Genomic DNA, 16,554 nt, shown 5'->3' on the forward strand with positions numbered 1-16,554 from the left:
CATGGTTGGTGAAAGCAGCGAATGGATATCAGCTTTCTTTGACTTCAACAAGGTGGTCTCACAGGCAGTTTTCATTTGACAAATGGAATTCTCATAAAAGACAATAACTTGGCACATCCAGTCTTTTGTGAGAAATCCACAACTAAATAACATAGCAGAGATTCATTCAGAAAGAAAAATAACTTATTACTCTGTATGTGGACTCGGGTTCAGTCTACAGTACATCAGCATTTACACAACACCTCCTAGGAACAATCTTTCCATTTGAAGGGACACAGTTGCAGATGGCCGATGCTCACCTTTTAAATAAGTATCAAGAAACTTATTTAAAACTATTTTATATGGAATTCATTTGAAAATAAATCATATATGTTCGCTGCTTTCTGAAATTATATCCTAAACACCATACGGCCCTCTTATGGTGACTCAATCATTAATATACATGATCATTGGTGCCTACAGCTTTGGAAAATGTTAATGTAAGGGAGTTAGAGGCTACTCGAAATAGCTTTCAAAGGGCCTTCTCTCTTTTCTCTTGTGTTCGGAGTAATCAGTTTTCACTTGTTGCTGTCAGTGTGTTGATCTAATTCAGTCCACCATTGCACCTTCTACTTTTCAGCTCCAAGGTCCAGTGAGCCTTTCAAGTCTCATAGTCATTCTTGTGTATGTGGATTGAATGACTATTCTTGATCAATCTAAGAGGGTTGGGCCTCCCCTGGAGGTAAAGCATAAATCATACTGCATGGCCGTGGTCATCTCTTGTTCCTAAGTTCGTGAGACTGTGTTTGGTTTTGAGCGACTTCTGCATAAATGATGTATTACTAAACACTCACAAAGGTTATGTAAAATAAGGCAAGCTACCTCAACTCACAAGTAACCTAAGAATCAGCAGAACATAATTTAACTCTCCAGTGTAATTTGTACCTCTAAGCACATGTATCTGCCATGTGTGTAATTTTCATTTGTCCTTAACAGCTTCTTTGTGGGCTTTTATTAAAATTCTGATGTTGATAGACTATCATACTTCATTTGATCAAACTTTGAAGTGAATGAAAGTAAGCATATAAGCTATGGTAAAGAATATTTCTGAAATGTTTTAATTTCATGATAGTCACCCCAAATATTTATGAATCATTGAAGTGTATTATAGCCACCACATGGCATTAGAGAATTGAAAGGAACTATGAGATTCTCTCAGGTGTTAATAGTGTTTAGTGGTACAGTGCAGCGGAATGATAGCTAAGGCCATTTTTAGTCTCACAGAGTACACTTGGTCTTCTAATTGTGAACTACCAAAATATGTATAAAATAACTGGTTTCAGAAGAGCCAAGTTTACTGAGAATCTTTGATACCCTGCTGGTCATGTAGGCCATGTAATCGATTAAATCAGATGCAAACCATTAATGTATACATTGTCAATGTACAGTATTGACAAATTAGCAGAGAGCGCCTCCAAGTGTGTTTTAGAGTTTCAGTAGCACTTTATAAAGCTGGCACATTCATCTCTAACTTGACCAAGGGGACCACACTCCCAGGTATTCCTGGAGTTAAGCATATAGACTCACTGCAAATTAACCCTGTTCGTACTTGTTTATTCTGTATATTCTAAGTGTATTTGCATTTTCAAATTGGTAAGTCTCTTGTTTTTCCTTTCATGACTGACAATGAGTCATACTATCAATAATATTTATTGAGCATCTGTTTTTTGCCAAGTCATAAGCAAAGCACTCTGCGTACATTACATCATTTATAACTAGAAGATTGGTGGTGTTATTCCAACTTTCCAGGTGAAGAAGGAAAACTTGGGGACTTTGCTTTCCTCACATTGCTGTTTGCTTTAACAATACATTTTCTTTCTAAATGTACGATTGGGGTGTACCACAGAACAAGCTTGGGATTTCAGTGAGATCACATCTGTTACTTACTTGAAACAACCATAGTCCCTGGTAATACAAGAATGCCTTTTTCCTTGCCTGACCAGTCCTGCTCCCATGGAAAATTTGAGAACTCTAAGATTGCACAGTTTTACAGGAGTACACCTTGACTCTGGCATTGAAAACATAACAGAAAGTTAAGTTTACTTGTAGAAAGATCCCATTCTCTGTTGCTCTTGATAGTCATGCTGCTGTTGATCATATGCAGTTTTACATAAGTCAGGCCCCCCCCGAAACCAGAATGTCTGGTAACCAGAACAGATCCAAGGACGCAAGAGGAATGACTAGTAACTGAGGCATAGATTGCCCCAGCTAGATTGGTAGTCATTTTTAGCAGTGCTGAGAAAAGGGGAGGGCATCTGTCTCCTCAACATTTCACTTAACCTGAATTCCATCCTTACTCCATAGTACAGGAAGCCTGATTTCTCCATGTTTCACCTATTTAGTGGTCCTGTTGGTTCAGTCCCCAGGCAAGCTCATAGAATCAGAGTGACTAATTTTAGGGAAAGGGCTACTAAGGTATAGCATATATTTGAGTGATATGACTGGGCGACGTCAGAGACTATAGTCTTCTTTTTCTGCTAGCTGTAGTTCTTCCAGGGGCCACCATGATCATGTGTCGTATTTCAGTAACTTGGAACTTTCAAAAGGGATTTCAGTCTCTTTCCTCGAGAAAAAAATTTCTTGGTCCATTCAAGCTCGGGGTGAAAAATGGATTTGGGAGAACAGTGTCGAGACTCCATCAGTGGCCAGAACCCCTAGGTGAGAGCTTCCTAAGGTTGTAGTAGTCTTAGTTGTCACAGTGACTTTCCCCATACCAACCATAGGCCAAAAGAAATACCTGCTAATTAGGTATTAAGCAATTAGGTTCAAAAAACTTATTTACATCCTGACAGCTTAGTAGCCATTGGAATAGCTATTATATATAAATTGAAATAAAGCAGTATTTTTAGCTGAGTCATATAGCCATGGCATTTCTTACTAATGGGCTGTGTATGTCTGTTGGGCACTGTGCAGCTTCTAAAAGCTTGGAATCAGATTGGACACTGCCACCTCCGTTTCCTGTTCCACATTGATTTTTCACACAGCACTTTTTTTTTAATCCACAGTTGAAAATCCAGCTTTACAAAGGAAGAAATACATAGTACTGTCTAAACTGTTAGTAGTTTGTGTGGTATTCCACAGATGGTTAGCATCAAAGCATTTCCTTCAAAAATGTAAAATATCTATATATTTTCTAGGAATTTTTTTGTATGACCTTGGAGGCCCTCGGTGCACACGTTGGAAATCAAGTTGCTAGTTCCTTGGCAGGTCATAAAGCATCTGTCCGTGCTGTCTTCGAAGGAGAGCAGGTGTCCAGTTACTCCTTTTCTGCCTAATTACTAAGGAAAATCAAGTGGTTCTTACAGAACAAAAACCTGTCTTCTCCACTGGTGGCAGGGAGGAGGGTTATAAGTAGAAGTATTTTTATAGATTTCAAAAGGTAGGTTTTTTCGCAAAGAAAAGAATACACCAGTGCTGTCTCACTAGAAATGACTATAGATGTATTAATTTCACCATCAGATTAATAGGAGGTGGTTTCCCAGCTTCTAGTCATCCAGTCTGCAAGCTTCTCCCACTTTACATTTTCATTTACTCCACACTTAGGAATTCTGTCCTGTACCAAGTTCTTTACTAGCTATTATTAAAGACAGCAGTGAGATCAAAATATTAATAATACATGGGCCCTGTCCCCAAGAAGCTTGTAGTTTTGAGAGGGGAGCCAGATAGGCTTCCAAAAGTCAAGATCATTTATTTAATTGATTACTCTTATCGAAGTACACATGACTAGTGAGAGTTCATAACAGCTCTGTCTGGTGAGGTGGAGAGTAGAATCGGGGGAAGGCTTTTAGAGCACATTCTAGCTGACTGGAATCAAAGTTCACTGGGCAGAGGAAATGTTAGCTACAAAAGTATGGCGGCACAAAAGAACCTATTTGGAGAACGGTGCGACTGGTATGGGGAGTAAGGCGCACAGGGGGTATGGAGGGCAGTCACTGCATATTCCAGGTTTATCCCTTTCCTTCCTGTTGCCACCATTCAGTCTCTCGGGCTCTTGTACACTTGTTCTCTCTGGTAGGCAGCAGATTTGTGTGTGTGTTTGTGTTTCTCATGTTTACTTATTTTTAAAGATTTATTTATACAAGAACTGGGGTAAAGGCAAGAGGTGTGTGTGTGTGGGGGGGGGGTGACAGGATTCACCAGAGACAGAGCGGGGGACAGAACAGGCAGATTGACTGAAACACACTGCTGAGGGGAGCAACGGGCGAGACAGGAGAGGTCTGCCACACCCTGTGGGTTGCTCCCCAGCTGGCCGGCCGGGATTGAACCCTCACTGCAGAGGCTGCAGACAGCTCCACAGCGCCGCGCTCAATCCTCTGCACCACTGGGGAGGCCCTTTTTCATATTTATTGATATAGCAATTTTTTAATATCAAAAAGGGCAGGTTTATTATATAAAAGAAAGGAAAGGAGAAGAGGACGCTGCTTGCACAGACTCAAGCTGGAGGGAAGAGCTGAGGCAGCAGTTTTAATGAACAAGGGAACTTTCGAGGCTTTGTCTTGGGAGGCTGCGAGACAAGGCTTTTTTCTGTACCCCATTTGCCCCACCAAATCTTAAAGAGTTAAAACAGAGGCTTTAACTCTTCAGTTACATGTGCAGTGCAGATAGTCTCAACAACATATTTGACATTACAACATGTTTTATCAAAGCTGTATCCTTGAAGCAGCTGTTTTTTCCAGGGGGGTGTGGGGAGCAAAGGAATGTACATTCCAAAGTATTGCAACCACTAATGCATGATCTCATTATTTCTTAACCTAGTGATAGCTTTTTTTCCTTCCTTCTTTTTTTTTTTTTTTGGTAACAGTGGAAACTTAATTTTCACATTTTAGGAGTTCTTTCAGGTGTGTCACCATAGTTCTCCCACCACCAACATGCCCACAATCCTCCAACACACTCCAGCATGCTCTCCTTCCACCCCACCCTTCCCTGATGCCTCAGATCTACAGTCTTTCAAGGGCCAGGCTTACAGTTTGTCTTTTTCTGATCCTCTGTTTGGTTTCTTTAGATTCCACATATTAGTGAAACCATCCAGTTTTTATCTTTCTCCTTCTGACTCACTTAGAATAATCCCTTCCAGGGGCCTCCCTGGTGGCGCAAGGGGTTAAGTCTCAGCACTTATGAAGCTGTCAGCAGCCACTGCAGCACGAGTTCAATCCCCAGCCAGGGAGCTGACCCACATGGCGCAGGAGACCTCTCCTGCCTCGCCCACTGCTCCCCTCAGCAGTGTATTTCAGTAGCTCCGCCTGTTCTGCTCCCAGCTCTGTCTCCGGTGAGTCCTCTCACCCCCCCCCCCAATGCCTCTGGCCTATACTGCAGCTCTTGTATGCATAAATAAATAAATCTTTTAAAAAGAAAGAATAATTCCTTCCATCTCTAACCATGTTGCCACAAACAGCTTGAGTTTATCTTTTTTGATCACTGAGTACACATACGCATCTTCTAGATCCACTCATCTGTTGTTAGTAGCTCTGTACCTGGATTTTCTTTCTCCATTTTCTCCTTATCCTACCCCCAAATCTGTTCATATATATATGTCATGTTCCCCAGGTACGGTTACGTTCTGTTTACTTGTCACATCATGTGATCGCTGATGAAGGTGTACACGTGACTCCTGACAGCTGTGGGTGAGCTCACACAATAGGATGAGAAGGAGATAGAGGGAAATGGTGAACCTGAGTTTCAGATATCACTGCTGTGGTTGTGTCAGCCCAACCGCAAGGCCCTGAATCTTGGAAATTGTCTTCTGTTTTTAGAAGACGCAGTCTGATCTCACCCTTTAAGTCTTAAGCTGCTCCTCTCACCTTTTTGTTTTCACATTGAAAGCATCCTCATTCTGGTAGTACCCATTGGATTACCAGATTTTTTAGATGTTAAATATTCTGCCACAACTTCCTATTCCCTGATGCATGGCAGGCATTATTAATCTCTGATAAGCTCTTTCCTACCAGTCAGATTCTCACTCCAGATCGCCTCGTCTTACTGGCCAGACAAGGCATGAGATAAAATCTAGTTGCTTAGTCCAGTTTATGTTACCTTCATCCCAACACACACACAGTGCACACAGGGTGTTTGTGGAATGTTCTTGGGATGTGATTAGGCTGGGAGTCAAAGATCTGTGTCCTGCTACATTAGCATAGAGTTGTGTCACCTTCTGAAAGAGCCTGCTTTCCTTCACCCTCCCCGCCTTTTCCATCTGGATAGCATTTAAGAAAATTATTTTCTTTTAAGAGATTTTCATTTTTTCCCTCTCTTAAAAGCTCAATACACAGATGTCCCCAAAGCTAGGGATATCTTACACTGCACTGCTGTTATCTGTTGCATTTAAAAACAAGGGAAACGGTTTGACCGGATCAGTTTTGCACTGGTCAGACGACACAAGCAGCATTACACACAGTGTAAGACACAGTATTTTATGAGATAAAGGTTGTGTAGAGATTGTTATCCATTTTATTTGATCAACAGATGAAGGAACTGGACATGTTTGTGCTGGAAAAGGAACCCTCAAGGGAAATCAGTTACTATTTTTATGCATCGGTGGGAGAACTGTATGTCATTTCAGAGGGCATAATAGGCCCTGTGCCCAGAAAGTTGTTAATTCAGTGAATCATCTCTGAAAAGGGGTTTTGTAGGCAAATACATATGACAAAAGCCTGTGCCATTTTCCTTTCCTGGAGATTTTCAGAGAGAGAGAGAGAGAGAGAGAGAGAGACTCCTGCAATGGTATGCAGTAAAAGATACTGTTAAACTTGTTAATCCCAGCATTCCATAAACACCCTCCTCAGACCTGGTTTTCTAAGGCGCTCTCATTTGGGTGTGATTCTCAAATTGGGGTAGTGCGACCTAGCATTACCTGGCAAGATACTGGAAATACATCTTTTTGGCCCTACCCTGGACCTGGAATCAGAAAGTCTGGGAGCTAGCCCCAGCAAGCTGTGCGATAAGTCCTCTAGGCCATAGTGATGCTGCTGAACTGTGAGAAATGCTGATAGAAAGTTCCACCACTCTTCTCCAACTCAACAGCACCCTTTTTGTTACCTTCATAACATTTGCCACAATGTTTATTTTTAAAGACATCTTGTAATGAATTTCTGGGACTCCGATGCATTTAATAGACGGTTACCCTCTGAGCGACAGAAGGAAGGAACACTTGGAAAAGGCCTACCACAGCTTTCTACCTAGTGTCAGTGCCAGCTCCCTGTTTTCAATTTGCATACTTGAAGTTATCCTATGTAATGAATCTCTATCTTCTATAAAATGGAGCACACATTTCTACGTTTCTATAATGTAATAATCCTTAAATTCATTGTTCCTGTTGCCATTTTTAAACAATTATCTACTGATTTTCATTTACTTCAAAATGTCCTTTTTAAAAAAAAAAAACTTTTTTAAAGATCTTTTATATACCTTCTCCCTGTCAAAAGCCTATCAGATCAGGGAAGTTTGGGATTTCTTTGCATTAGCAGAAATTAGATTCTCCTATCATTGTACTTATTTCTTTAAACAAGCATGGCACTTATTAAAAAAATGTATTATCGTTTTAAATGAATCCATATATAAAAACAAAAATGACTTCTCATAAGCATACATATAGTGGTTGCCTTAATTTATTTTAATGGGTGTTTTAAATGTGCATTTTGAATGTTTATAAAAAATTCCTGTTAAGTCACATAGAGGAATTTCTTCTGAAGGGTGGTTGAACGTATTAAAGTGTCACAATAGATTTAACTTAATTGCATTCAACAAATTTTTCATTAGTGAATTATGGCCAAATTTATATTAATTTCTTGATATTTGCTTTGGCGTATCTTTTTCATACAAAAGAGTTCCCTACAAGTATATTACAGTGATTACCTTTTAAACATACAGGGTATACTTATAGGAGGACTAGAGGGGAAACCAAATAAAGGGTCAGGAAAAAAAATAATAATAAATTAAAAAAACAAAAATAACCTGTAATTCAGAGATATTCTGCAAGGGAGGGGAGGAAGAAGGATCAAAACAGGGGATCGACGAGCACAAGGGACTATGGTGATGGTTCTTGGGTGAATTGGGGGTGGGAATTTTATGGGGGATATGCCTAAAAGGAGAAAGCAGACAAGCATATGTTGTACAAAAATGAACAGTGATGCAATATATGTATACACATATAAGTAAAAATAAACATACAGGGTATGTTGGGTGTGCATTTTGATTGTTCATGTGCAATATCTTATTAGGAAGAATATTTTTTTTTCTGAAAGACTGGAATGGGGTTAGGTGTGTCAGCATGTTACACTATCTGTCACGTACGTACATTTAGAATAAAAGTACAAGCTCTCCCTTGGAATAGATTTTAGCACATTTATCTTGACACCTTAATGTTATGTCACATTTTCTTTCCACACGAATAAGGGTTTCCTAAGTCAGTTGGAGTTTTATTTATTTTTAGTTAGGGGGACAAAGTCTGGTGGTCTAGAGACTGGATTTTGATTTGCTTGCTGCTATCCAGCGCAGAATGCCTCGGGGTGTCCACTCAGAGCAATGAGTGTCAGTGGAGGTATAACTCCAATAACCCCCCGCCCTCCGGCTGGCAGGGGTGTGCAACAGTCTGGATAGAACATGGTCAGTGATGTCACCTTCCCCGCCAGGACATCTGCTGCTGCAAGGACCTGTCTCTCCCCCACCCCCCCCCCCCAGGAAGAGAGCAGCCTGAGGGGTAGAGCTAATTGTTAACTTCAGCGCCTTGTTTTCTAAAGAGCGCCTAGCAGCTTTCAGGGTGTATATTAACCTTGCAAGTAGCTTTTAAATTACACTTTTATGCTTATTATTCTCTCTTTAGTTTTCCTCACAGGAGAAAAAGCTAATTCAGTATTGAAACGCTACCCAAGAGCCAATGGGCTTTTTGAAGAAATACGACAGGGCAACATTGAGCGCGAATGCAAAGAAGAAGTCTGCACATTTGAAGAAGCGAGGGAGGCTTTTGAAAATAATGAAAAAACTGTAAGTATTCTGGCAATTTTAGAAACAACTTTCAGTGATTTGCCTACCTTTTTGAAGTTTTGTGAAATCTGTATTCCCAAATGTGTGCATTGCTACCCGATGGGAACACCCCTAGGGAAGGACTCTGTAAGGAGCACCCAGCTAGGAAATCTCTGTGGGCCGGAGAGCTAGGATCACCTCCTGCATGTTGGTCTGTGTTTGAGCACCCCACTTCCACTGGGCTCTGCTGAACTGAGACGTATCATCTTAGCAAGGAGTGAGCATCTGTGTCACAAGGGGCTTCGTCTGGGAATGTTACAGATAACATCAGCAGCCATGACCTTACTCTGCCCAGCCAGAGAAAGTGTGGAGGAAGCTAATAGACGGGGGCCCTGCTTCCAGATGTTTACTTCTTGCACCAAAGAAAAGACCTGACAGTACTTCCCTCCCCAATCTGTGAGAATAGTCTCCTCACCCCTCTTTATTCTGGGCTGTGAGCTCCTCAAGGAGAGCAGGGATGAGGGAGCACTAGGCAGTGGTGGGAATTCTATAGAACTGCCCCACAGCTGGCAATGACATTGCCAGAGGTGACCATTATATAAAGGTATGAGCGGAATACTAGATAAATGATGTCCAGTGCACAGAAGAGACATCAGATATGTCTGAAGATCAGTGATTACAGAAGTTTTTCAAAAGGGATTGAGGGGGGGGCGGTGGTTTGAGTGCTTGTTTGGTAGAGAAGGATCCAGGGTTAAATGGAAAGCCTTTGTCAAGGAAAGATCAGAGAACCATTGTTGCTCGATTGCAGTGTGCACAGCAAAGCAAAATTAGTTGATAAATTGATAAACAGCATCATTGTCCTTAAATCATACTTAAATCACAGTTATAAACTGGGAAAAAGAAACATCCACAATCCCATCATGCAGTCACAAGGTATCGTTGGTGTTTTCATTTCTTTCCAACTTTTTTATTCTTCTACTTTTGCTTTGTCCTTGTTGATATTATTTCACATGCTTATGTTTTCTCTTTTTATAAAATTAAATCATTAACTGTATAAAGGGAAATTTAAAATATAGTAAAACAGAAATTGTTGGAATTTTTACCACCACCAGTTGTATGATTTGGATACATATCCCTCTGGCCTATAATTTTTAATGAGGAAAAATGACTGTAGTGTAGTGTTTTGTAACATGCAGTTTTTAATGCACTCTGGCTCAGGTATTTAAAACTTAGAGAATTTTTTTTTTAAGAATGTAAATTTAGATATTCTGATATGGTTTTTACAAAGCTAATGACTTTGTCCTACAGCTCATCATTATCCTTCAAAGAAATGGTAAGTACTTTATTTTTGTAAAGATTTATTTATGTATACAAGAACTGGGGTACTTGTCAGAGGTGTGGGGGGTGTGAGGATTCACCAGAGACAGAGTGAGGAATAGAACAGGCGGATTGCCTGAAATACACTGCTGAGGGTAACAGCGGGTGAGTCAGCAGAGGTCTGCTGCGCCTTGTGGGTAGCTCCCTGGCTGGGGCTCGAACTCATGCTGCAGTAGCTGCAGATAGCTCCATAGGCTTCATCCCAACCCCCTGCGCCACCAGAGAGGCCCGGAATGGTAAGTACTTTAGTGAAAAATATTTTGACAACTATGTTCCTATTTTATTGTTCACCAAACTCTTCTACCCACTAGTTTTAACTTCTGCTAGTGATGATTCTTAATTGAATCAATTAAAAGTTGCTGAAGTGAATTTCTAACTCCATCATTTTCTGTGTACTTGTTATACACAGAACATTCTACAGGTGGAAGCTTTCCCTTCATGTATCAATATGGACTTTTATTCAGTGAGTTATAAACTGTAGTCCATTGTTGTTATTTTTTAAATCAAATTTTTAAAAAGTGTGTTGGTAATACTAACCTTTATTGGTGACATATGCTTCAACTATCTCCTTGCAGTTGTCATTTATATTTTGACTTTGCATATGGATTTTTCCTATGCAAATTTTAAACAATTTTATTGTAGTGATAAATCCATATTTTGTTGAATTCCTACTTAGATATAATAGAAACCATTCCCCTATAACCTGGTTATAGAGAAATCCATACAGTTTCTTCTAATATTTTTAAGTTTTTACATTTAGATCTCTTATGCACTTACAGTTCATTCTTGGGTATTGTGTGAGTTATGGATCTGCTTTTTTTTTTTTTTTTTTACATTGCTATTAGTTGTCCAAACACCATTTATTATGCAGCCCCTCCTTGTCCCCATCATTCCAGTTCCTCTTTAGGTTATAGCTGATTTCAATATGTGCTGAGTCAATTTCAGGATTTTATATCCTAGTTCACTGAGCCATTATTCTGCTCAAACATCAAGTACCACACTGTTTTATAGAGGATTTTTGATTTTTAGAATAAATTGGAGCTAGTTCACCTTATAAGCTCTTCCTTTTCAGTGCTTTGTGAGCTGTTCTTTTCATGCCTGTTTTTCCATATAAATCATAGTATTTGTCTAGGTCCCAACAGAATAATCTGTCACTGAAAAAAATCCTGGTAAAAATCATTTGTAAATTAACCTAAGGGAAACTGACATCTTTAAGGTACTAAATCACTCTCTCCAAGAAGAGGTTTCTATTTGTTGAAGTCAACATTTTTGTCTTTCAGACATGTTTTATAGTTTTCATCATACAGGTTTAACCTATTTCTTAGATTTGATTCCAAAGTGTTGTTTTGTTGCTGTTGTAAATGGGGTGTTCCTTTCCATGACATACTGTAACTGCATGTTATTTGAGTATGTGTAAGCTGTTGATTTCTTTAAACCTTACTTGAGTTAGAATTGGCATAGTTAATTATGCATAGTTAAGGTATATAATTTGGTAAGTTTTGACCTATGTATATACCTGTGAAACTTTCATCACAAGATAGCAAACAAATTCATCAACCCCAAACATTCCTTTTTTTTTTTTTTAAAGATTTATTTATTTATACAAGCACTGGGTACAGTCAGAAGTGCGGGAGGGTGAGAGAACTCACCAGAGCCAGAGCAGGGAGCAGAACAGGCAGAAGGATCAAAGTACACTGCTGAGGGGAGCAGCGGGCAACAGGAGAGGTCTTTGTGCCATGTGGGACCCTCACCCGGTGGCCAGGGATCGAACCAGTGCTGCAGAGGCTGCGGGCAGCTTCACAACCCAGCACTCAACCACTGTGCCACCGGGGAGGCCCAACATTCCTTATTTTTAGGTCAGTGCAAGGAAGGATTTATTTTTGTTTCTATTAAGATAATTTAATAATTTCTATTAAGATCATTTACAACACTGTGTGTTTTAGGTGTACGGGTTCACAGCTCCTCAAATATATGTTACCGGACCACACCCACCACCAAAGTACCAGTAATCCTCAACTACAGTCAATTAGGCCCTCTCCTGCCTTTGCTTTCCTCCCCTTACCTGTCTCCATAACTTCAGCTCTGCATTCAGAATCCAAGGGTTTGTTTTGGTTTGGTTTTGTCTGCGCCTTGTTTGTTTTATTATATTCCAGATAGCAGTGAAATCATCTGGTATTTGACTTTCTCCTTACTTTTCTCACTTAATGTAATTCCCTTCCTAATTTCATCCATGTGTTGCAAATCGCAAGATTTCATTTTTTTTTTAATAGCTGAGTAAGTAGTATTCCATTGTGTATATATGCACCACATTTTCTTTATCCACTCATCTGTTGTTAGGCACTTGATTGTTCCATATCTTGGCTATTGTAAACAGTGCTGCAGTGAACATCAGGGTGCATGTATCCTTTCAAAGCAGTGTTTTTGTATTCTTCATATAGACACTTGGGAGTGGAATTGCTGAGTTGTATGGTATTCCTACTTTGAATATTTTGAGAAGCCTCCATACTGTTTTCCATTGAGGGTGGACCAGTTTACATTCCCATCAACAGTGTGTGAGGGTTCTTTTTTCTCCAGACCCTTACCTTGTTGTTTATTGTCTTTTAGAGCTGAGCCATTCTCACAGGCGTGAGCTGATATCTCACTGTGGTTTTGACTTGCATTTCCCTGACAGTGATGATGATGATTTTTTTCCTGTGTCTGTTGGTCATCTGTATGCCTTCTCTGGAGAAGTGTATTCAGACCTTCTGTTCATTTTTTGGATTGGATGATTTTCTTCTTGTTGAGTTGTAGGGTATAAGTTCTTTATAAATCTTAGATACTAACCCCTTGTGGGATGTACAATGTGTAAAATAGTTTATCCCAGGGCCTCCCCGGTGGTGCAGTGGTTGCGCGCTGGGCTGTGAAGCTGACCACAGTCTCTGCAGCACTGGTTCGATCCCCACATGGGTCCCACATGGCGTGCAGACCTCTCCTGCCGCCTGCTGCTCCCCTTAGCAGTGTATTTCATCAGTCTACCTGTTCTGTTTCCCGCTCTGGTGAATTCTCTCACCTTCCGTGCTTCTGAATGTACCCAGTGCTTGTATAAATAAATAAATCTTTAAAAAAAAAGTAGTTTCTCCCATTCAGTAGAGTGTCTTTTCATTTTAATGACAGTTTCCTTCCGTGTGCAGAAACTTTTTAGTTTGATGTAGTTTCATTTGTTTTTGCTTTCATTCCCTTTGCCATTGGAGTTGAGTCCCCAAAGACAGCACTGAGGCCAACGTTGTGGAGTGTTTTGTCTGTTTTATTCAATGTATTCTATGATTTTGGTCTTATAGCCAAATATTTTATCCATTTTAAATTAAATGGTGTGTATGGTGTGAGATAGTGGTCTAGTTTCATTCTTTTGCATGTGGCTGTCCAGTTTCCCCAACGCCATTTATTGAAAAGGCTTTCCTTTCTCAATGTGTATTCTTGGTTCCTTTGTCACTGATTAACCACACATACAGGTGTGGGTTTATTTCTGCACTCTCAATTCTATTCCATTGGTGTGTATATCTGGTTTTGGCCCGGTATAATACTGTTGTGATTATTATAGCTTTGTCGAATAGTTTGTAGTCCGGGCGTGTGATACTGCTTTTTTGTCAGGCTTGCTGTACTTATTCAGGGTCATTTGTAGTTGCATATGGATTTTAGTAATGTTTGTTATGTTTCTTCGAAGAACGCCATTGAAACTTTGATAGGGATTGCATTGAATCTGTATATATCGCTTTGGGTAAGATGGCCATTTTATCAGTGCTCGGTCTTCCAATCCCTTGCTGACAGTCTCTTAAACTTGACCTGAAGCTCCCTCAGCAGGTTTCCTCTCAGTGCCATTAACCTTTTCAGACCTGCTTTCAGAGACTGGGTATACGGGTGGGGTTGACAGGTCCATTTTTTTGTCACTTGTAGAATCATCTGCACTATGTGTCTGACATAACTGCATATTGTAGACAGTAACATCTAGTTAGGGATGCCCTGGTTATCTTCCAAATGTGAAGTTACTTACCCATAGTTAGACTGAAGGCACATGGAGAATGTGAGAGCTCATCAGTATTTCTTGTCAGAATTAATCAAATAGTTCTTCTAATGGATCTGGTGAAAATCCAAGGATTTTGTGGCATCATTGCACCAGAGCATAAGGTCACATAAATAAGTATTTTAAAAGACCCTGCATTGTGTATTCACTCTCATTTGACTGTCTAAACTCCTTTTCCTAAGACACAGATCTCATTCCTTGCTAGGCACTGTTGACATCAAAACTCTTATCCAGTCTCTTTTTAAAACTTGTCTCTGGTGAATCCTCTCACCCTCCCGCACATCTGGCCTGTATCCCAGCTCTTGTATAAATAAATCTTTAAAAAAAGAAAAAAAGAAAACTTCAATGTTGGATTCACTTTATGTTCACCTTTTCCACCTCTACTTCTCCAGTTACTGTTAGGCCTTGACCTTAAGACCATGGAGTGAGGTGAATGGCATGATTCGCTCTTTAAACTTTACCTCTCCTATTTCTCTCTTCTCTGCTATTTTGAGGACCTGCAGGAAGGATGAGGAAAAGAGACAGATGTCTCTAATTTAACTGGTATGCTCTAGCCCCGTCTAGGCGACCACTAATTCTGCAGGGGGCCTCACTATATGTTGGGTGGGAGGTGGAGTCATCTTCCTGAGATTCCAGAAGAAACTTCCCCGTAAACACAGTTCCGTTCCGGGAATAGGAGTTACGACTCTGCATTGAACTTTTTTGACCCTTTCCCCAGCTGGCTCCTGTCCTGGTGAACATACTTCACTTCCTTATTGCTGGGGCCGTGTGCCTGGCAAACGGCCCTCTGAGACAGAGTGGAAGCAACATTGTTCAAGCTTTCCACGGTAACCGCCTAACTATGGGAAATCCTCACACCCTCGCTTTAACGCTTGGAACTGTTCCATTGCTGACTGTTTTCTAACTTGCTTTTTCTTCAAATCCACCCTGTTCTTCATATGAGCATGGCAGGGCGGGGAGGAGGGACACAGATCAGCCAGCCCACTGCTTGAGCAGATGTCCACCAGGAGAATGAATTATCAGTGTTCTCTTCTTGCAGGTACCTTACAACTGGCTTTCTTAGAACTCTCTTTAGTAGTCAAAAGCCTTATGGTCTAAACAGTCCCTCTGAATCTATGAAAAGGGGCACAAGCCAGCCCAGCATGTGCAGGAGAGGTCCTCATGGCCCCCCTGAGGCACTGTGCTGCTGCTTGGAGATGCTGGGCTGCTGGAGAGGCGGTGCTGTCGTTGCTAGAAGGCGCTCACATTACCAGTGAGTGAGCTGTGATAAAGGAACTGATCAGAATAAAACCTTCACACTCACGTTGGGATTGCAGTGGAGACCGAGCTCAGCAACTTTGCTGAATGTTTACTGCAGCTATTATTTCATCGGAAAGATGAAGTCACATGCCTCCTGAAGCATGCTGGGTGGAGGTTAGATGTGCGTTCAGAGAACAGGGGTTTACCTGTTACCCAAAGAATTCTATTCCTTAGCCTAATAAACTAAACCTCTCCCTCCATCTTTGTACGTGATACTATAGACTTAGTTGTAGCCACAAATTACCAAAACACATATGATACATGTATTCAGGCAAGTACATGACAAAACCAGTAAATAATACCTTATTTCTTAGCTTTTTTTTGATCATGTATTCATATTTTAACTTCTCTGAAACTGAGGTGTAGTTTATAATCAGTGACATTAGTTAAAATCATGTGTTGTTTTTTTCTACTTTTAATACATAAAAATTGTATTTGAATTTATGGTATATCTGATAAAGTACAGCAAACAAGTCACCACCCTGCTCATTCCTCAGAGATTGTCATCTGGGTGAGACCATGACTATAAATGTGTTATATAGTGGGTGGCCGCAAATTCCTTTAACATTTGGGGCTGTCACTTGTTCTTCTTTGCCCCACTGCTAAGGCACACCTCCCCCAGGGCAAGACTTGTGACCACAGGCCTCATGGTTGGAATGTCAGTAACCATAGACATTCTGTCTGCAGCTTAGTCACTTCCAAGGTACCATGAAATCAGTGCCAGAGGAGATTGGAGTATGGCCATAGCCCTAGATCATCTGCCCCAGGTCTTGGGTACAAGCTGAAATGGGGATCTATCCCCCACTCGAGCAGTAGAGCAAAGCGGG

The 16,554-nt window shown here is 40.6% G+C and overlaps 1 protein-coding gene across 1 annotated transcript in view; it reads left to right on the forward strand.

Moving 5' to 3' along the window:
- Window positions 1-16,554, forward strand: part of PRRG1 (proline rich and Gla domain 1) — a gene marked incomplete at both ends in the record, with an annotated part of 99,771 nt that overhangs the window by 53,463 nt on the left and 29,754 nt on the right. The window contains one exon of the mRNA XM_084258893.1: window positions 8,855-9,015. Coding sequence (XP_084115019.1) covers window positions 8,855-9,015 — 161 coding nt within the window. The remainder of the gene's footprint in view (window positions 1-8,854; window positions 9,016-16,554) is intronic.

Source organism: Talpa europaea (assembly GCF_964194135.1).
Source record: "Talpa europaea genome assembly, chromosome: X".
In the NCBI taxonomy this organism is placed as follows: domain Eukaryota; kingdom Metazoa; phylum Chordata; class Mammalia; order Eulipotyphla; family Talpidae; genus Talpa; species Talpa europaea.